General features: G+C 41.1%; 1 protein-coding gene across 3 annotated transcripts in view; it reads right to left on the bottom strand.

Annotated features, from left to right (window-relative positions):
* Positions 1-10,687, bottom strand: part of LOC147420559 (uncharacterized) — a 126,314-nt gene extending 115,627 nt beyond the window's left edge. For all 3 annotated transcript variants that reach the window (XM_086503935.1, XM_086503936.1, XM_086503937.1), the window contains exons 1-2: positions 10,531-10,687; positions 9,667-9,988 (exon numbers count right to left, since the gene is read on the bottom strand). In XM_086503935.1, coding sequence (XP_086360061.1) covers positions 9,667-9,988; positions 10,531-10,585 — 377 coding nt within the window. In that variant the 5' untranslated portion in view covers positions 10,586-10,687. The remainder of the gene's footprint in view (positions 1-9,666; positions 9,989-10,530) is intronic.
* Positions 10,688-21,689: the final 11,002 nt, after the last annotated feature.

Here is a 21,689-nt window from a genome sequence, read left to right as displayed (position 1 = left end):
CATCTGTGTCCAACTGACCTTTGTCGTTGTTCTCTAGCAAACTTTGCCATTTTCTTTTGACTTCACAAACTTGAGCCAAACAATTTGCCGGGTTTCTTGAGAACTGTGCAGATGCATAGGCCGCTAAGTGGATGGTTGACAATCCGTTATCCATAGCTACTTGTTGCTTTTGGTCGATGTTATCGCGGGTGCTCGAGCAAGGAGAGGCCATTTTGAAGTTGCAAGATCTGGTAATCGGGTACCTTCTCGCACTCCAAAAAATGGTCGTACATACCAAGCCGAAAAAGATCCAAGCCGATTCAATTCCACAGCAAAGGGAACTCAAGTGGAAATAATGGGCTCCGCACAATTTGCTATCCCTCTCTAAAATCTGAACCTCTGTCACCGATAGCCGCTCCGCACGTTTGCCCTGTGGTAGGCCTTGAACAAATCCAAAGCTCCACAATAAACTGTGCATAGCAAGGGCTATGAGTTCCATCCAAGCCAATGTCACTCCGCTCCACGGCTCATGTCAAACTGCTCCATAATCCGCCATTTCAGCTCCAATTTCCTGCCTCTTCATCTCCCGAGCCACACCTCAATCCACCTTTCACAGGCCACGAGCACAGTGTCAAAATTCTAACACCCTCTCTTCACCTTTTCCTTGTCATCTCGCCGCGACGTGCAACGGTCGCCCAAGGACAACCACCCATGCCCGCTGGAAACAGCGTTTTAAGACGCTAGCAAAAGGGGTGGCAATGTGGGATGGTGTTGCAAAGCGGCGTCTCGAAACGCAAGGACAGGAGGGGGGGAGCTCGTTGACAGTGGCGTTTCAAAACGCATGGGAGAGAGCACCCCTGGCAAGAGCAGAAGGGGCAGGGGTTGACAACGTTTCAAAACGCAGCAGGCAGGTGAGGGAAACTGTCACCGCTAACATCAGCATTTTAAAACGCAAAAAAAAAACGCTAAGTTGCTTGGTGCTTGGTTGAACAGCGTTTCGGAACACTGGAACAGAGAGGGAGGTGGTGAACGCCCACAACCAGTAGGGGGCTTCTCCCTTCTTCTTCTCCTCTTCAAGAGCGCTCCTCCACGCCAAGGGCTTCTTCGATCATTGAGCTACACGACGCTCTGGTACCATGTCAAAGTCGACGATGCGGAAGCGTAGAGACCAAAGGGAGTGAACGAGAGAGAGAGAGAGAGAGAGAGAGAGAGAGAGAGAGAGAGAGAGAGAGAGAGTCTCTTGAACCAATCAACCTTGGCAATGAATAATTGGATGTGTATATGTCACGTGACACATCCAACCCCATGTGTCCGTGGACAAGCTACAGCATGACCAGGGTTCAGTTCAATCAAGTCAATCTAGCTTAGAAAGTGATCTGGCACTTTTGTGAGTTTGTTCGCAGAGCGTGCATGTCCAGACACTTAGATTAGATGCATATCCTCTGGCTGCACACAGCATGACCATCAGATTCCAGTCAGAACCCATCAGTAACATTTTTACAGTGCATAGACCTATTTTCCCTATTTTTGACATTTTTCACTTATTATTTTTAAGTGACTTTTGTTGGAAACTAGGTAGGGCAATTTTGCTAAGTTTGTATATATAGAAACCTAGCGCTAGCACTTTCTAGCAAAAGAGGCAGCAGGAACCCGGTGTTCATCAGGCAACTTCTCAGCAAGAGCCCCCAAGACAGAAGACCTAGCGTTTTTGCAGATGCAGAGCTAGCGTTTTTCAGCAAGACAAAAGCTTGGCGTTTTTGCACAGCAGAACAGCCCGACAACAACACAACACAGCAGATCAGCCCTAGCGTTAGCAGATTCCCACAGCAACACAACAGATTTCCACCGCAAGATCAGTTTTCAGCCCTAGCGTTTTTGCATCAGCATAGCCTATTGCAGATTCACCGCGACGGAACACCAAGAAGCATCAGCGTTTTCAGTTTTCAGCAGTCAGACATCGCAGTAGAAGGTTCAAACCTCGCTGATCTCACCTTCTCGCAGCAAATCCTTGCCGCACGGTCAGATCCAACGTAGTTTGCAGTTTCAGCCCAGAAAACGCAGATTTCGGCATCTGCGTTTTCAGCGCATCGTCGTTGCATCGTCGACATTGACATCGTCACCAGTCATAATTCAACAGATAAAGATTTGCAGATTTCAACCATTAGCGTTTTCAGATTTCAGCCCGTCTTGTCGTCGTCCTCATCGTCGTCGACATCGTCGGCAAGTCCAAAGCATTGTAGAGATTTGTAAAATCATAAGTAGGCCACTCTCGCCATAGAGAGTGGGGCCTTCGAAGGAGGCTTTTGACAACATTCTGGTGTCCTATTCTTCTCTCTCTATCTCTCAGTCTCAGTACCTTCATTCACAGTGTTTATCCACTTTGTTTGTATCCATTGCACTCTCTCATTAAAGGATCGGAAGGCTCTCCCTTCCATAAGTAAAAGGAACCTTGAGCACAAACGGAGCACTCATCTTGAGCAAAGTTCAACATTCACTTCAGCTGCACCTTACATTAGTATCAGAGCTTTGGCAGTGTTCTGTATCACTCAAGGAAAGAACCACAAGAACCACAGATTTTCTTTTGCTTGTTGAGGTCGCACGCAACCCAAGTCCTCGTAGGCGTGTCGATTCCTAATCGTGTTTTGGAAGAGGGACAGGAAACCCAAGAAAGAAGGGCTTGTCCAGCCTCCCCTTGTGCCTCTTTTCACTCATTGAAAGCGGACCGTGCACTTAGCGGCCGGCCAACCGACGTAAGGTGGGAAAAAGCAACCTTGGTGTGAGCGCAAGGCCGCCAAGGGGTGCGCCCGCGGGAAAGAGGAGAGCTCGGGTGAAGAGAAGATCCTTCTCTAACACAGATTGCAAGCGAAAGAAGAACCTCAAGAACTCAAGACCCTCAAGAACCCCAGAACCACAAGAACCCAAGTTCCCGTGAACTTAAGAACCCACGACTTCAATGGATGGTCATCACCCGAAGCGGAATGGATACTTCACATGGAGGTGGTGAGCATGGGAGTGGCGAAGAAGAGTTTCCCCACCAGGAGGTTTTTCCGACCATCCCCTTCCCCATCTACGCAAAGGATTGCACTAACTCCTATGGAGGCTTTCGACAAGATGATGGACAGGAAGCTAGAAAGCGACAAAAGAATGGCCGCCATAGAGCGTAAAAACAAAGAAAGAATGGCAGCCATAGCACGTGAACGCGACGAAAGAATGGCAACCATAGAGCGTGAGCACGAGCAAGCACGCTTGGAAGCCAAAGAAAGACAAGCCAAATTTGATCGCGAGGACAAAGAAAGACAAGCAGAATTTGATCGCGAGAACAAAGCAAGAAAAGAGAAAAGCGACCAACACATGAAAGAGTTCTTGCGACTCTTTTCAATTGTGCAGGCACAGTTTGAACAAAATCAGGAGAAGGAGACTCTCTCCGTCCCTTCTTCTCCAAAGCATGACACACATGAAGATTTGCATGATGATTTGAATGATAATGAGAAGCATGATGAATTGCATGATAAGAATAAGCATGATGATTTGCATGATCAAGATGTGATTTCTCACAAGCATCATGATTTGCAGGAAGATGATGTGATTATTCACGAGCATGATGATGTGATTGTTCACAAGAATGATGGGTTAGTTGATACTTTTTCTAGTGACGCTAACCTCATTGCCGATTCGATAGATCACATAGAACCGATCTTGGCTCTCGAGTAGAGGTCCACAGAACCCCCACAGGAAGTATTATGTGTTCGAGTGATTAGTCAGCACACATTGTTCAAGTGTTTCATTCGTGATGCTTTCCTGTATTTTAGTCACCGTCCTTATGTGATCCCTTTTCACAGGCATGACATATTGTTCGGTGTGCACAATTCACTTATAAATGAGCATGGATATATGCGGATTTCTCATGAAAAGCTGAAATGTTTGCATTCAAGGAAGTCACATTCCATGTCTCTTCCTTGGCACGACATAGTCGTAGAAAGAGCACAAGAAAGATTGAGCATCAAGCATAGGCATTTCCATTATGATTTTCCACACAGTTATTGATTTAGATCAAAAAGTCGAGATTCGATCTCATTGTTTGCGTGTGTTTGATGAACGGTTTGGCACTCCGTCTCTATGTTCATCTACATTGCATGCACAGGCTCTACAAAAGAGTAGTGTTGTTCTAGCCACTTTACATGGAATGGGTATGTTCATGTTTTTGTGTTGGAAGTGGTTTTAGGAATTTTCAACCTCGGAGATTTTTAAAGAAGGTAGACGCGTGACTCTAGACGAAGTGGAAGCATTGAAGATGACTTTGTGTCGCTTTCCGCGCAGCCCATAGAAGAAGGCATTGCAGACCTTTATGAAGTTCGAGTATCGCACGACCCACACATCAAAGTGGGCCACAGAAGAGTCCTTTCCAAGATTTCGGATGCTATTGGCGATCTCCCTCGACGCCATACAGTTCGGTACCAATACCTCACTTTGAAAAGGAGGGGATGTCCGTGACACATCTAACCATGTGTCCGTGGAAAAGCTACAGCATGACCAGGGTTCAGTTCAATCAAGTCAGTCTAGCTTAGGAAGTGATCTGGCACTTTTGTGAGTCCAGACCGTGCATGTCCAGACACTTAGATTAGATGCATATCCTCTGGCTGCACACAGCATGACCATCAGATTCCAGTCAGAACCCATCAGTAGCATTTTTACAGTGCATAGACCTATTTTCCCTATTTTTGACATTTTTCACCTATTATTTTAAGTGACTTTTATTGGAAACTAGGTAGGGCAATTTTGCTAAGTTTGTATATATAGAAACCTAGCGCTAGCACTTTCTGGCAGAAGAGGCAGCAGGAACCCAGTGTTCATCATCTAACTTCTCAGCAAGACCCCCCAAGAGAGAAGACCTAGCATTTTTGCAGATGCAGAGCTAGCGTTTTTCAGCAAGACAGAAGCCTGGCGTTTTTGCACAGCAGAACAGCCCGACGACAATACAACACAGCAGATCAGCCCTAGCGTTAGCAGATTCCCAAGCAACACAACAGATTTCCACCGTAAGATCAGTTTTCAACCCTAGCGTGTTTGCATCAAGATAGCATTTTGCAGATTCACCGCGACAGAACACCAAGAAGCATCAGCTCAGTTTTCAGCAGTCAGACATCGCAGTAGAAGGCTCAAACCTCGCAGATCTCAACTTCCCGCAGCAGATCCTCGCCGCACGGTCAGATCCAGCGTAGTTTGCAGTTTCAGCCCGGAAAACGCAGATTTCGGCATCAGTGTTTTCAGCGCGTCGTCGTTGCATCGTCATCATCGACATCGTCACCGACATAGAGTCAGAATATAGCAAATAAAGATTTGCAGATTTCAGCCATTAGCGTTTTCAGATTTCAGCCCGTCTTGTCGTCGTCGTCGTCATTGTCGTCCTCATCGTCGTCGACATCGTCGGCAAGTCCAAAGCATTGTAGAGATTTGTGCAATCATAAGTAGACCGCTCTCGCCATAGAGAGTGGGGCCTTCGAAGGAGGGTTTTGACAACATTCTGGTGTCCTATTCTTCTCTCCCTATCTCTCAGTCTCAGTACCTTCATTCACAGTGTTTATCCACTTTGTTTGTGTCCATTGCACTCTCTCATTAAAGGATCAGAAGGCTCTCCCTTCCATTCGTAAAAGGAACCTTGAGTACAAACGGAGCACTCATCTTGAGCAAAGTTCAACATTCACTTCCGCTGCACCTTACAGTATACAATGGAGGCAAGGGGTTGCTTATATAGCAAGCCGAGTAAATTGCCCTACCCAAGACTTTGACAAATAAGTAAAATAAATACCTGAAAGACAAACTAAATAACGGGATCACATTGGGCAATTCACTTGAGATGCCTGAACTTTAACAGGGGGGAGGGGTTATGTCACAAAAGTGATGACGTGGCAACCTCGGCAAAAGAGGAGGGGAAAAGGATCGCCAATGATGGCGTGGCACTACTTATGTGGATCCCATAAAACACAACGCGAGTTCCAAGTGATGACATGGCAGATTTGACACCAAACTGCAGAGTTTTTGTGTGGGCAGCCTTTAGCAGTAAGAGCTTTTAAAGCCCAAGGGAAGCTATTCCAGGTCTTGCCATTGTAGATCTAAGAGTGCTCCTACCGGCGGTTGCTCTCTCTCTCAAAATCAATATAAAAGAAATACCGAAAGAGGCACCGGGTTTTGGGACCATTGCATCTAGGAGTGGAACTCTGTCACACCGTTCTACTATGTGGAATCTCTCAATTTCACTTGTGTTAAGTGCTAAAAGTCTATTGCAGTTCTTCTTTCAGGGTTACAACTTCAAGAAAGACCCTCGTATCACACGATTACTCTGATTCTAGGAAGTGCCCCTCCGAACTGACCACCTTCCAAAGTGAGTCAAACTCAACATGAAGGAATCATGAGCCAAGTTAGCGACCCTTTAAAGAAAGGCTTGATCCACAATAGTTCTTTTTGTTCATAGTGCTACTTGTGCAAAAGAATGATGGATCTTGGAGAATGTGTATCAATTATCGGGCTCTCAATGAATACCATCAAGAACGGGTTTCCAATACCTGGGATCGATGATATACTTGATAGATTACAAAGTTCTACTTGTTTAAGTTGAATCAATCTTAAAAGTGGCTATCATCAAATCACGATCACTTTTGGAGATGTATACAAGACCGCATTCAAGACGTCCTTTGCATTGTACGAGTTTTTGGTGATGTCTTTTGGTCCCACAATGCTCCTGCAACGTTCAAAGAATGAATCTTTTGAGAGCATAGATAGTATGTGGGTAGCTTCTTCAACCTCATTGTTTTCCCCAAGACCAAAGAAGAGCATAGAGAACATCCAACACAAGTGTTCAGAGCGCTACGCCGAAAAACATCGGTGATCAATAGAAAGAAGAGTGAGTTCTTTCTACCAGAGATAGCCTTTTTATCCAAGGGTGTTAGCATCGATCCAATGAAAGTTGAGGCTATTTGCAATTGGCCTACATTGCGGAATGTGTATGATGTGAGGAGCTTCTTAGGCTTGTGCTCTTACTATAGGAGGTTCATCACACAGTTGTCAAGATTGCTTCACCCTTGCATACTCTTAACTCCGAAAGGGGTACCCTTTACTTAGGGACCTCCACAGATTGCAGAATTTGAGCAACTCAAGCAGAAGTTGAATACTAACCAGTGTTGATTCTACCAGACTCGCATAAAACTTTTGAGGTTTTTTGTGATGATCGTGGACGCAATTTGGGTTTTCTTGGCTTTTCGCAACCTGCTGTAATTGGCAGCGCATAAAGCATTTGGAGAAAGCCTCAAAGCAAATGGCACTCAGCTTCCTAAGTACTTCATCAAAAGTTTGCGCACCTGCTTTCATGCTGTTGTTCCCCCTGAAAGCAAGACTGTAAACAAGGAGAAACACAGGCTCTCTGTCCATCATGACAGAGAAAGAACCAAAGGTCTGCAAAAGGAGCTTGATTATGAGGCTAAGTTGAAAGAAGAGGAACAAAACAAGAAGCGGTGTCAGGTGATGGTAGACATGATAGCAAAAGTGAATGTGACAGGCGACAAGATGCCAGAAGTGGCAAAAGAGATGATGATGGAGATCGCAACAGTTGACATGATGGCAGAAGTCGCACAAGAGATGATGATGGAGATCGTAGTAGACACGATGATGGAGATCGCGGTAAACATGATCTACATGAGAGAAGGTATGAAAGACGAAGTGACCATGACCATAGTTTTTCCATATGTCGTACGGGTAAGGAAGTACGGAATAAGTACCAACCAGCGCCCCCCCCCCCCCCCCCCCCCCCCCGCGAGAATTCCATACCGCACACGAAAAACAGCCTACATATGACACTTAAAGAATACAAAGTGCACAAAACCATAGATTCCAGTGAAACACCATAGAAATTTTAGAATCTAGGCAGAGAGAAAAATGAGGCGGCCAAAAAATTGGAGCAATATGGAGCCTTAAGACAGTAAAGTCTGAAAAACCCAATCATATGTCAATCGAACTCGATCGCATCCGGTAGTATGGTTCCCCAATCGAACGCATCCGGAGAAAACTATAACCATGACAAAGAGGATGAACATAGAAGGGTTCATAGCCACACTGATGGTGATCGAAGGACTCCCAGAGTGCATGATGATCGTAGGGATAGATACGATGTGCCCGGTGCTTGAGGAAGTAATCAAGTATATGACATGTGGAATGCTTCTCAGAGAAGTGGATAGCCAGCTCTCAGTGTATTCTGTTATCATGCTTGATGAAGCACATGAAAGAACAATACACATTGATGTCCTCTTTGGGCTGTTGAAGGACTAGTAAGAAGGTGAAAAATTTGTGTCTTAGAGTCGATTCAGCTACAGTTGATGCTGAGGAGGTTTCTGCGTACTTTTTTGACTCTTAACAATCTCACTATTCTAGGAAGACATTCCCTATCAAGATTCTCTATGCAAAGCAATGAGAGGGTGACTATTTAGATGCACATACATTTAACTTAGCCAGAGGGTGATATCCTTCTCTTTTTAACACAACAAGAAGAAATTGAGATGGCTTTTGTCAGCAGGATGACTGTGATACAGGAGGGCCGGCCTACACTTCAGCCAGCCACAGAGCTAGTTTCTCAGGAGTGGAGCAGAGATAGAGAGTTGTGTTGGGAGTTCATCTACAGTCTGACATTGTGGTTCATTTGTCGAGCCCCCTGTTTCAGCATCTTGGAGGCTCGACACATTCCACCGACAGAGACTATCTGTGACATTTGGCTGGAGCTGGTCCATACCCTCCAGGGCCAGTTTGAGAGACTTCAGGGCAGCTCCGACCCCATGCAGGAGCACCGAGAGGCCGTTTACGACTTTGGCCCCCAGGGCCCTTCTTCACCATTGTTCATGGCACACCTAAATGGCAGTACCATCCACCAGTGTCGTTATTTCCTCCCCCCATCTCCTGATTTAGCCATCATTGTACATATCTTGTCTTTTCACTGGGAAAGTCTCACCACATGTTAATGTAGCCCTGTTTAGCAGGGCAATTTGTAACCCATTGGACAATTTTTCTTAACTAATGGAAGGATCGTTTTCTTGGAAAAGGAAAAACAAAAACTCCTTACTTGGTCCTTTCTATACACCGGGCAAGGATCACAATCGTTTTTCTAAGCCAAAAGATTTAGTCATGTGGTTTGCTTTGATGGTGTTCCTTACACGAACGAACTGTGCAGTCTCCTAAATCTATTACCTCTTACAGCACATGCCCAAAAAAGGGCTTGCATCGTATTATAGTACAAGATCTCAATTTTTTTCCTCTTAAACTACATGAATTTCAAAAAAGAAATTGTGTTGACGTAGTTTCTATGTCAAAAAAAAGAAGTCCATATTGAGCTTTTGCTCATTTCAAAACACAAATACACAGTATCCACTCTATTAAAGTCTTGAAATTAAATAGCAAGATACCAAGCGAGCAATGAAACCAATACCAGGCATACTTATGGATTGAAAGATTCAGATAACAAAGCTGTATAAATTATCCACCAATACAATTCAGGAGTAAAGGCACAAAGAAAGGAAGATCATACATACTCTCTTTACAAGTTCTTGTCACCAAAACAATTCATGAGTAGAAAAGGCACAGAAAAAGAAAGATCATATGAGCATCTACCAAAGGCCTTTGAGACAAATAAGTGCTCAGTTCAGGGAATACCGAGCTCTTCCAATGCGCTCAAGCATCCGTCTTTGTTCAGTAGAGAGCTTGGAATCAGAGTGTCTTATGGCATAAACACCAAGAAAGCTGTCCCGTAAGTCTTCTGAGGCTACAATGCGGATATCTAGCCCTTCAGCATCCTGATATGCTTGTATCGATGGGGTGATGCTTGCCAATGGAATAGAGCTTTGGTCTTTGAAAGTGAGGCAGCTACTTGAAAGCAAAAGCTTCCAGAGGGCTTGCTTCAGTGCTGGGTCCAATAGCAAGCCCGACCGTGATGATGAAGATTCCAGCCATTTCCATAGGTTTGGCAAGGATGCTCCTGCCAGAAAGCAAGACTAGATTGTCTGTTTAAAAGAAATTGTGGGCAGTCGAGCAAAACCGTGACTGAAATACTCATAAGTTGCAGTGACATTCAGTTAGTTTAAGAGTAGTCCAATAAAGTGGTAAATTGCATTCTGCGTCCTTCTCTGCACAAAAAATTTTGCGGGTCTGGCAGGCTTGATGATATATTATCATTCTCAGCAAGAATGAAGCTAAGAAGCTAAAAACAATAACTTTCTGTCTGTCTGACGATGCAATGTGTACAAAGTACTTTAACACCTTCTTGCCACAGTTTGCGATCATATAGTTTGTGAGCTTGGGAGTAAATATTACACCATGTCCTGATTTATGTTCTTAGCTAAACATCCATGTGAGATTTTAGACGCCATTAATACGATGCATGCAATGAGAAGGGGCGCCCACAACGTTCATTTGCATTGTTTTGATTCAGCTAATTGGCCCTGTGAGAGTGTGTGTGTGTGTGTGTGTGTGTGTGTGTGTGTGTGTGAGAGAGAGAGAGAGAGAGAGAGAGAGAGAGACCTTGTTCGCCTTCCGCTGCCACCTCTTGCAAGGCCACAGCTACGAGAGCGTCCATGACGTCGAGCCTCCGAACGCATCAGGAGATCGAACCCCACAGATCGAACAATAACAATCTGGTTTCACAAGAGGGAATTTTTTTAGAGTTGATGTAGCCTATCATGTCATCGAGCAGATTTAGCAGAGATGAGCCTTTGAACTTTACGTCCAATAACACAAAAGTGCCCATAATGGAGTAACGACACACCCCATGAAATGTACCAAGGAGGCTCGTCCTTACAGGCACTTCCCGATGCAAGCAAAAGCCCGCAACCAAACTTCCCTATGTAAGCATGTGAAGATGCATTGAGGTTTGCGTTATGGGTACATGTATTCTATTTCTATGAGAGAGCCAAGTGTGTTTTCAACCCTAAGCGAACGTACAGAGATTATTGTATACCTTCCAAACCAAGTACAATATTGGGGATGGGCTATGGCATCTACCCCTTGTAGGAATTCCTACTTGTGGTTATGTTTGCCTATTATGTATGTATGGTTGCATTACCCATTGGACATGGTAGAGGCAAAGGTATCCCTAGAATATAGGCAAAAAATCACTATGTACGCATGATGAAGGAGCATGTGAAGCCATTTGTAGTGCCAATCTAGAGTCTCTTTTCTCTCTTGTATAAGGAGGTTCATGTAACACATTCTTTGAGTTAAGAGGGATAAAGAGTATGATGTCCTTTTCAGTATGAATGGCTCTCTCTCTCTCTCTCTCTCTCTCTCTCTCTCTCTCTCTCTCTCTCTCTCTCTCTCTCTCTCTCTCTAACCCTTCGAGAAGTATCAAAGATTGAGAGGGATGAATACCTCCTAATTCTAAAAATCCTTCTATCAGAGTGAGTCATTCATAATGAAAAGGGAAAATAACAACTTGCAATATTGAAAAGGTGAGTAAGATGGATCCTTTATACTACTTGTGGCCATGTTTACCTATGGTTGTCTTACCAACGTGCCATGGAAAAGGCATTTCCACTAGAGTCCAAAAGTATCCCTATTATGGTGGGTCAAATTGTTTCAATTCCCTATGTAAGCACGATGAAGGAGCATATGAAGTCATCTATTGTGTCAGCCCTAAAGTCTCATCGCTCCCCCATATAAGGAGCTTTATGTAACATGCTCCTTAATTTAGTGTTCTCTCTCTCTCTCTCTCTCTCTCTCTCTCTCTCTCTCTCTCTCTGTGTGTGTGTGTGTGTGTGTGTGTGTGTGTGTGTGTGTGTGTGTGTGTTTTTTGATGTTTTTAGAATTATACTTATACACAAAAGAACATAACAGTTTAAAAGGCAGCTGGCTTTAGACAAAGGACAATGATTAGCACAGAAACAACTCATTCATTGATTCATTTTTGTACATCATAGTAAGAATGAGGTATCATTCTAGTGTTTTGTACATAAGATAGTCAAGAACAACTTATTTAGAAGTGAAAGAGGCCAGGTTCGACAATGATAGACAGCAGTTTAGCCAAAAATACCCTAAGTAAAAATAGAGTCCTCACCTGCATCCATATAAACAAGACAACAGATTTGTTAACCTTGAATATGTATTACAAGTGTCAACAAACCTATCCATTGTTATCCATATCCTACTTAAAACCTATTTAACTTATACCTACCATCCATGTAGTGTTAAATATCAGCAAGTATCCATTCTCAGAACAATAAGCCAAATATCAAAGTGACATTTGTGTGTGTGTGTGTGTGTGTGTGTGTGTGTGTGTGTGTGTGTGTGTGTGTGTGTGGCTGTTTTAACTTATATAATAAGACATAAATGAACTTTTACATTCAAAAGACACCTGGCTTTAAAGAAAAGGCAAAAATTAGTACAAAAACAACTCAGTTTAAGAATTATCTTTGTACATGGCATATGAGAATGAAGCCACATTCTAGTATACAATAGTGATCCGATAAAGAATTACTTCCTAAGTGGTAGGATCAAGTGTACTATCTGACAAACAATAGCTTTAAGCCAAAAAAAATCCAAGAAAGGATAGAGTCCTCACCTGCATCCATCCAAACAAGACAACAGATGCGTTAGTCTTGGATATGTTTTACAGGTGTCAATGGACTGTATCAATTGTTATCCATGTCCATCTTATAACTTTTTTTAAAAAAAACTTAAAACCATTGTCCAAAGTGTTCATGTATTTTAGTCTTTTGGTTTTAGTTACCCCAAAGATTTTAAAAGAAGTATCTATAAGTATGGTATTTGTAAATCCCCATTTCTTTTAAAGTTTTCAATAGCATATATATCATTTTGAACAAAAAAAGCCACCATCTCTCATGAACCAAGAGTCTTAATCCCCATAACATTTCTTAGATCAGTCATTCAATACTAGAAAAACTTTGCCAGGCTCCAAATTTTTCTAGCATTTTTAAGTACCTTGAAGCCATAAAGTATCCAAAACAACAGTTACAGATAATTCTCAACGAGAAAATATTCCATGTTTGAAGGTGACAAAACTCTACAGTCTTATCATGCTAATTTAGAATTATCATGGCCATTCGGGATTCAACTTACCTCAGTTTGCATGCCAAATGAAAAAAGAACCCATTAAATGAGCCAAAGCCAAGAACCTTATTTATAGCTTGTCTAAAAAAGAAAAAACCCATATTTGTTTTATTGTTCCTTCAGCGTCATGCTATTTAAGACAATGCGCGAAACTATTAGCAAGTATAGCAATCCGAAAAGATGGCACAAGGAAAGAGGAAACCCCATTTACACCACGCAGTAATATGCAGATTTTTCCATGCGTCAGTACCAGTTATTAAAAGATCCCAAATTTTTTACTATCCGATTACTATAAATCAAGCACCATTACTCTGGTTATGCATGAGTTCAACCATAATGAATTTAGGGCACCATACAAGTTATCAAAAGCCCTTTGTTTATAAGAAGCCAACATCCTACCATTAAAAACCCCCCCAAAAAAACCAAATATTAATAAACATGATCAGCAAAAAAAAACCCATCAATAATTATCTCCAGTTTCATTAGAAAGAGCGGGTCTTCCTGACCAAAGTGTTTCAACATCCCTCCCATAAACAATTAGTTTATGCAAAGTATGCAGTTACGGCAAAGTTCCCGACAAGAAAACCAGTTTAAGCCAAGCAATACCCGTGAGTGCGACAGTACTAATGAAGTATTCATGCATTATGTTCAATACCATTAATCAAGGTACCCTTGCCAAGGAGATTACCAACCTGTGATGGTGGCTCAACGACTTCCATAGCTGCACAATGTTAAAGCCCTCACTCCTTACTTTGAAATACACACAAAAAGAAAGAAACACCCACAGACTAAGTGAGGGGCCAAAGCACCCTCACCTTATATAGCGTATCCGGCTAGCTGAATGGTGAGAAGGCACCCCACCATCGGTTTACGCAGTGGCTACAATCTCCCAAGCCGCATCTATGGCTACTCTTGCTTGCATACGGGAGTTGAGAGGGGGAGAGAGCAAGTGTATAGGCTACTGCAAGTTGTAGTATAGCCAAGGGGGATAGAGAGAGCCAACGGGTGTGAGGTTAAGGGTAATGAACTCCACAATCGTTACACAATCTCCTAAGGGGTGGGTACCCATGAGGTATTAGGAGGAGGGTTACCCCCTAAACAAACAATATCGACTAGTTTGATATTTTAGGTTTTCAAATTAGGAATAATACACAAGGTAAATAGTTTCTAAAAATGTGTTTTTTTATAATCAACCAACTATAAAGGTATACATGTGTGTGTGTGTGTGTGTGTGTGTGTGTGTTTTCCAATAACAATATAACATATACACCAAAGAATCCTTTTGAATTACAAAAGACACTAGAAATTATGTCAATGAAAAGGTGGTATAATTCCCATTCATAGTATAGAACAGTAACACAAGTGCTGAAATCAAGAGCCAAAAGATATAATAGTCCTTCATCTGCAAGCCAAGGAACTTTGAAAACCATAGTTGAGAAGGTAACCCTCATCTGCACCCATGGAAACAACACAACTTTCAGTTAGCATTGGTGTTGTTTGCAAGTGATGCATGGGTATCCCACATGTTATAGATGTCAGTGTGTACCTGCCCTGTCCCAAACCCATTGTGAATGGGCCTACTACCTAATCAGAGAAATGAGGTTAATATGGTTGAAATGTAAGCCAGGCCAATCGTTATGAGAAAGGGATTGTAAGATTCAGCTAATGATGTCTATTTTTTAAAAACCATTAAGAAAAAATTTATGTATAAGAATCTTAATATCTTCCCAAGCTAAGAAGCAATTGGAAGAGGAGTAAATTATAAGGTATAGGAGGCTAATACACGTACTAAGAGCAACTTTTTGTGGACGGTTATTGTTCTTTTTTAAGAATTCAATAGGTGGGATATCTAAAAGTTCTCTTTTCGAAGAGAACTTCTGGTCAAGTCTCCCACACAAGGGTTATGTAGTTCAATTGAAAAGTTAAGGAATTGCATAGTAGTGGCAACAAGCCAGTTGGTGTAGTGAACCCATGTTTAAAGGTTGGTTCAATTTTTAAGCAGTTGGGATAAACATGATTAATTTCATCCGAGAATAATCTATTGTTCAGGCTTAATAAGTCATCCATATATCTGTAAGTATGGTTAAAAAGTGAAAGTTTATGATAATTACTTTTGTCACTCATGGTTTTGAGAAACCATTTGTAATTAAAGAATGCTAAGTATAGATTACACATCACAGGTGAGCAGGAAAATCCCATGGGAATGCCTTGGCTTTTATTAAAGCACTATCCTCCAAAGAGGATGGTACGGTTATCAAGTACCCAAGATATGTTATTGAATAGTTTTACATCATCAAAGTGAAGGGGATGAGAAGATTGTGGTTTTTTAATCCATCTAGGTTTTTTGGAGAGCAATATGTAAAAGAAGCAATTAGTCCTAGCATTCTTGAAGGCTAGTTTAATCATCTGAGATAGGACATCTTTCTGTCCTAATTCACCTTTCAAAGGTATATTCTCATAGCATTGAGTAATATCAGTTGTGAAGAGATGGAAAATTTGTTTAGGGAGGTTTAGTGTAACCTCAATGGCATTTTTTACCAACCAAAATGGGTTATAGTGAATTTGAAGAAAGTTAGAGCACATTTTTTGTTTAGATGCACAGACAATTTCAAATTCTAAAAGAATCAGGTTAAAACAAAGGGTAATATCTTTGGTAATGTCAAAAAAAAAACTATTCGAGGCATCATATATCTATCTAAACTTATGCTTGTGTAACTTATAGGTGGGAAAAAGTAAAGGAAGTTTGGTATTTTGAAAAAATACCCTATACTTTCAAGATGTTTTGAAATATTATAGGTGGCCTCATAAGGGGAAGGATTAAGTGGTGTGAATTCCTTCCCAGAAATCCTAGAGTGAGATGCATTCCAAGCCAAGTTTTTGCATATAAGAGTGGGACAATTGGAGCTTTTAGCCAGTCCAACAATAAACCAGTTATGTGAAAGTTTTTGAAAATTGTCAGCTAGTTGTGGAGATAGCCATTGAAAAGGTACATGTGAGATCTTTTGAAAGAAGCATTTTTCAACCAGTTTAACTAATTCCAGTAGGACTTCCTTCTCCAGTCGAAGAGTACTGACAAGGCCACTTAAACAGCTAAGTAAAGCTATTAAAGCAAGATATGAGTTTTTAGTGGGCATGTAATTAAGTCCCTTAGCAAGGATTTTTTTTATTGTGATATTTTCAATGAGATCTAGATAACAAGTGCAAACATGTAGGCCGTAAGTACCAAATCTTTGCAGTATGGGATAAATTTATCACAAACACAATTAGGCATAGTGCTATGTCGTAAGAAATCATTACTGTAGACCACATTCTTAATAGGTTGTTGATACTTCCAACCGATAAGAACATTATCAAGTATCTCATGGTTTCCAAAAAATAAGTCAAAACATTCACAAAAAAGTGTTTTAGGGCGTACCCAATCCAGAAGCACATTTTGAAACAAACAACGTTCGCAAATATACTTTCTGCCAGATGTCTTTTTGGTGAGAGACAATCTTTCACAAGGGCCAACAACAACCTGCACAATCATAAGTGATCATAAGTCAAGAAGGTGTCTGATAGGGGGTGTTCCTAGCTCTTCCTCTAGTGACGCTACGAGATTTTCCTCTAGTAAAATTAGAGGAGGACCTGGGTGTCAGGAATGAAGTGAAAGAGTTGGGGGTGGCAAGAGAGTTGGGTCTTTTCAGTGAGGGGGAATCTTCATCATCAAATACAAGGCTTGAGAAGGCTGGTGATAATCTTAATACCCTTGTAATTTGCATAGGTAGTTAAATAAGTCCCTGGTTTATCAGCCTTCAATTCTTTGAGGATATCTAGCATAAGTCCACGAAAAATGTTGAAAGCAATTTGAGCAGTAACTAATTGTTTGGCCTGGCCACCTAGCCAAGAGCAGATGAGAGATAGATGAAAGTCCACCGTTTTTTCAAGAAAGAGCTGCTCCAAATGATTGAGGATAAACCCGATAGCATGGTCAAACCACATAATGCTGAATTCTCATGAAGTTTTAGGATCAAGAAATTTACAAGCACATTTAATATAAGGTCAAAAAACATTCCAAATGGAGCTCTGTGTAGAAATCAAGATTACTTTCAGTAAACTCCATGTTCCCTTTTGTCCGTATGTACAGACATGTACTAGAGGAGCACTTGGAGTGGTCTATCATGCTGAGGTTAAAGGTGGATTTAATGAGTTCTCCTTTGTCCAAGAACTCGCCACCTTTCAAAATTTTGAGTCTACAATCCTCAATAGTGGCAGCCGAGAGGTTAGCCAGATATACCCTCCGCTAAGAATACGTGCCAAAAAAGTCTTGTTAGGTAGAACCCAAAGCTAATGGTCCACACCAAATGATTCAATTTCAATTTGTCTGACAGGAAGGAAAGGAAAAACCTTGGATACCTTGGGTACCATTTCTAAAACGTTACAGTCACTTAGGGAGCAAAGATTTTTTTGGAATTCCTTGACAGCCTCAAGTGTTGCACTATCTCTGCAAAATATTCCACCGTATTGAGGAATAGACGAGGCAGTAGGGGCACTGATAAAAAATGGATTGAGCCCACACAATTTTTTCAAAAATTTAGATAATTCTGCTCCAAAAGAAGAAAATAAGGCAAGCTCTTGCTAATATTGTATAGAAAGTATAGGCAATTGGGCTATGTACTGGGAAATCATATTTACCCCATCTTTGGAGTCCTTGTCCAAGGTAGCTAGAATCTTGACCCAATCATTAAAGGACAGCATAGACAGCTTTTTGTCAGAAGATAGAGCCGAGTCATAAATTAATTGAGAAGCATCCAAACTGCCAATACATCTGAGGACAAGAGAGGTAGCCGCAAAGAGGGGCTCAGAAGACAGTTCTAGGCCTTGCGAGAGATCAAGGGTATCCAATAAACAAAATTAGTTAGTAAGTCATGGATTATTTGTGGTGGTAAGTAACACAAAGTTTGGCTCGTCTAGCCAAAAAGGTCTAGTTCTAACAGCTAGGGCATTTTTAGGAGACTGGTCCTTTAGGTAAAATCTAATTTGTTCTATAATCCTTGTATGTTTCTCCGGATCGTGGTTTACCCTCATGCGAGCTGTCAACTTAAAATGTTTGTGATCCTAAAAGAAAGTATATATAAGATTAGTCCAATAGTTTGGGTCTCTAATCCTTAAACCGGCAAGGTCAGAGACCATGAAAGCCATGAGCAGGAAACCAAAATCTTAGCCTATGTAGGACCACCTATCACCAACCAACCAATCAAGGATTTAAAGGCAGTGGGTCAAACATAGAACCAAGATTCAAAAAAGTTTCTAAAGTCAACGTCCCAGTTTTTTCAAAAAAGCAATGAAAAAACCTTATGTATAGGATGTGTGTGTAGCTGTTTTAACTTATATAATAAGACATAAATGAACTTTTACATTCAAAAGACAGCTGGCTTTAGAGAAAAGGCAAAAATTAGTACAAAAACAAATCAGTCTTAGAATTATCTTTGTACATGGCATATGAGAATGAAGCCACATTCTAGTATACAATAATGATCCGATAAAGAATTACTTCCCAAGTGGTAGGAGCAAGTGTACTATCTGACAGATAATAGCTTTAAGCCAAAAAAAATAATCCAAGAAAGGATAGAGTCCTCACTTGCATCCATCCAAACAAGACAACAGATACGTTAGTCTTGAATGTGTTTTACAGGTGTCAATGGACTGTATCAGTTGTTATGCATATCCATCTTATAACTTAAAAAAGAAAAACTTAAAACCACCCTCTCCAAAGTGTTCATGTATTTTAGTCTTTTGGTTTTAGTTACCCCAAAGATTTTAAAAGAAGTATCTATAAGTACGGTATTTGTAAATCCCCATTTCTTTTTAAATTTTCAATAGTATATATATCATTTTGAACAAAAAAAGCCACCATCTCTCCTGAACTAAGAGTCTTAATCCCCATAACATTTCTTAAATCACTCTTTCAATACCAGAAAAACTTTGCTAGTTTTGCCAGGCTCCAAATAATTCTAGCATTTTTAAGTACCTTGAAGCCATAAAGTATCCAAAACAATAGTTACAGCTAACTCTCAACGAGAAAATATTCCATGTTTGAAGGTGACAAAACTCTGCAGTGTTATCATGCTAATTTAGAATTCTCATGCCCATTCGGGATTCAACTTACCTCAGTTTGCATGCCAAATGAAAAACGAACCCATTAAATGAGCCAAAGCCAAGAATCTTATTTATAGCTTGTCTAAAACAGAAAAAACCCATATTTGTTTTACTTCTCCTTCAGCGTCATGCTATATAAGACAATGCGCAAGACTATTAGCAAGTATAACAATCCCAAAAGATGGCACAAGGGAAGGGGAAACCCATTTACACTACGCAGTAATATGCAGATTTTTCCACACGTCAAATACAGAGTAAAGAAGCCACATCGTTAGTCTGCGTATGGCCGACCAGACAAACATCAATACCAGTTATTAAAAGATCCCAAATTTTTTGCTTTCCGATTATTGCAAATCAAGCACCACTACTGTGGTTATGCATGGGATCAACTATAATGAATTTAGGGCACCATACAAGTTATCAAAATCCCTTTGTTTATAAGAAGCCAACATCCTACCATTAAAAAATCCCCCAAAAAAACTAAATAGTAATATGCGTGATTAGCCAAAAAAAAAAAAACGCATCAATAATTATCTCTAGTTTCATTAGAAAGAACCGGTCTCCCTAACCAAAGTGTTTCAACATCCCTCCCATAAACAATTAGTTTATGCAAAGTATGCAGTTACGACAAAGTTCCAAACAAGAAAACCAGTTTAAGCTAGGCAACGCCCGTGCGACAATAATAACAAAGTATTCATGCATTATGTTCAATACCATTAATCAAGGTACCCTTGCCAAGGAGAATACCAACCTATGATGGTGGTTCGACGACTTTCATAGCTGCACAATGTTAAAGCCCTCACTCCTTGCTTTGAAATACACACACAAAGAAAGAAACACCCACAGACTAAGTGAGGGGCCAAAGCACCCTCACCTTATATAACACATCCGGCTAGGTGAATGGTGAGAAGATGCCCCACAATCGGTTTACTCAGTGGATACAATCTCCCAAGCCGCCTCTATGGCCACTCTTGCTTGCATACGAGGAGTTGAGAGGGAGAGAGAGCAAGTGTATAGGCTACTGCAAGTTGTAGTATAGCCAAGGGGGACAAAGAGAGCCAGCGGGAATGAGGTTTAGGGTAATGAAGGCCATGATTGATACACAATCTCCTAAGGGGTGGGTACCCATGAGGTATTAGGAGGAGGGTTACCCCCTAAAAAACCATACCGGCTAGTTTGATATTTTAGGTTTTCAAATTAGGAATAATACACAAGGTAAATAGTTTTAAAAAATATGTTATTATATAATCAACCATCTATAAAGGTATACATGTGTGTGTATGTGTGTGTGTGTGTGTAAACTTCCAATAGCAATAACAAGGCCAAATCCCATATGAGGTGCTTTCACAATGGTTGCGCAAAGATAAATGGCTAGAAATATATATAATCAAAGGGAAACATGTGCTTTCCTTGTCTTCAAATCAACACTAAGATACTCGACACGGCATCGGTTTTTCTAAAATCTTGAAAGTGCATGACCTACTCCTATTGTTGAAAAAGATGGATTAGCTACCATTTGAACTACTGGCTCTACATTGCATGCAAGAAGATTGAGCATGGAGCACTAGGGACTTATGGGAGCTCTCATATGTAACTCAACGGCTAGTCTCATTTTTCCTCTAGTAATGAAACTATAGTATTGTGATTCAGAATGAAGTGGGTTTTCCAAAGCATGGGATGTTCTCAACATCACAAAAGGGGTCGTATAGTGGGAACTCCCCATCCAATAATATGGAGAGAGAGAGAGAGAGAGAGAGAGAGAGAGAGAGAGAGAGAGAGAGAGAGAGAGAGAGAGAGAGAGAGAGAGAAATATTACTAGCACCATATGTATTGATCTGCGTAACCCATATAATTTAACCAAGAATAAGGTTAAAATTGAAGTTAAGTTCTAGTTAGCATAATATGTGTTGATTTGCATGACCCATTTAATTTTAACTGAGAATAAGGCTAAGTTCTAGTTAGGGTAATAACATATTAATTATAAACACACACATAAGTTCACAAACAATATGGCGATGCATTGTGCCAATACAAAGATAAGGCTTTTTCTAGAGTAGTGGGCATATATACAAGTCAAAGGAAAAAAACCTCCTAATGAGGGAAAAAAGTGCTTCGACAGTCTTAAGTGTGTTCACACGTCACTACCATAATATGGTTACAAAAACCCCTTGGGAGTGATGCAAATGAACATGAGTTGGAACTCATGTATATTGAAGTGTCAAACCCTATGTGATCAAGCCACAAAGGGGAGTAAGCCGAAGCTTTGCAAAAAGCATCGAGCTTCTCATGAGCCAAAGCCCTTGTGAAAAGATTGGCAAGGTTGTCCTACGTAGACACATGAGCCAAGTTGACCTCTTCTATAGAGAATCTTAAATTGACCTATTGATAATTTACCTCAACGTGCTCTACATGAGCATGGAATGTTAGGTTCCCGCCAACTACCAAAGCACTCAGATTGTCAGTGTAGATCGTTGTGG

The sequence above is a fragment of the Adiantum capillus-veneris genome, chromosome 28 (assembly GCF_014529385.1).
Source record: "Adiantum capillus-veneris isolate H3 chromosome 28, ASM1452938v2, whole genome shotgun sequence".
Taxonomy (NCBI): domain Eukaryota; kingdom Viridiplantae; phylum Streptophyta; class Polypodiopsida; order Polypodiales; family Pteridaceae; genus Adiantum; species Adiantum capillus-veneris.
This window is presented reverse-complemented; position numbering and strand designations above follow the sequence as displayed.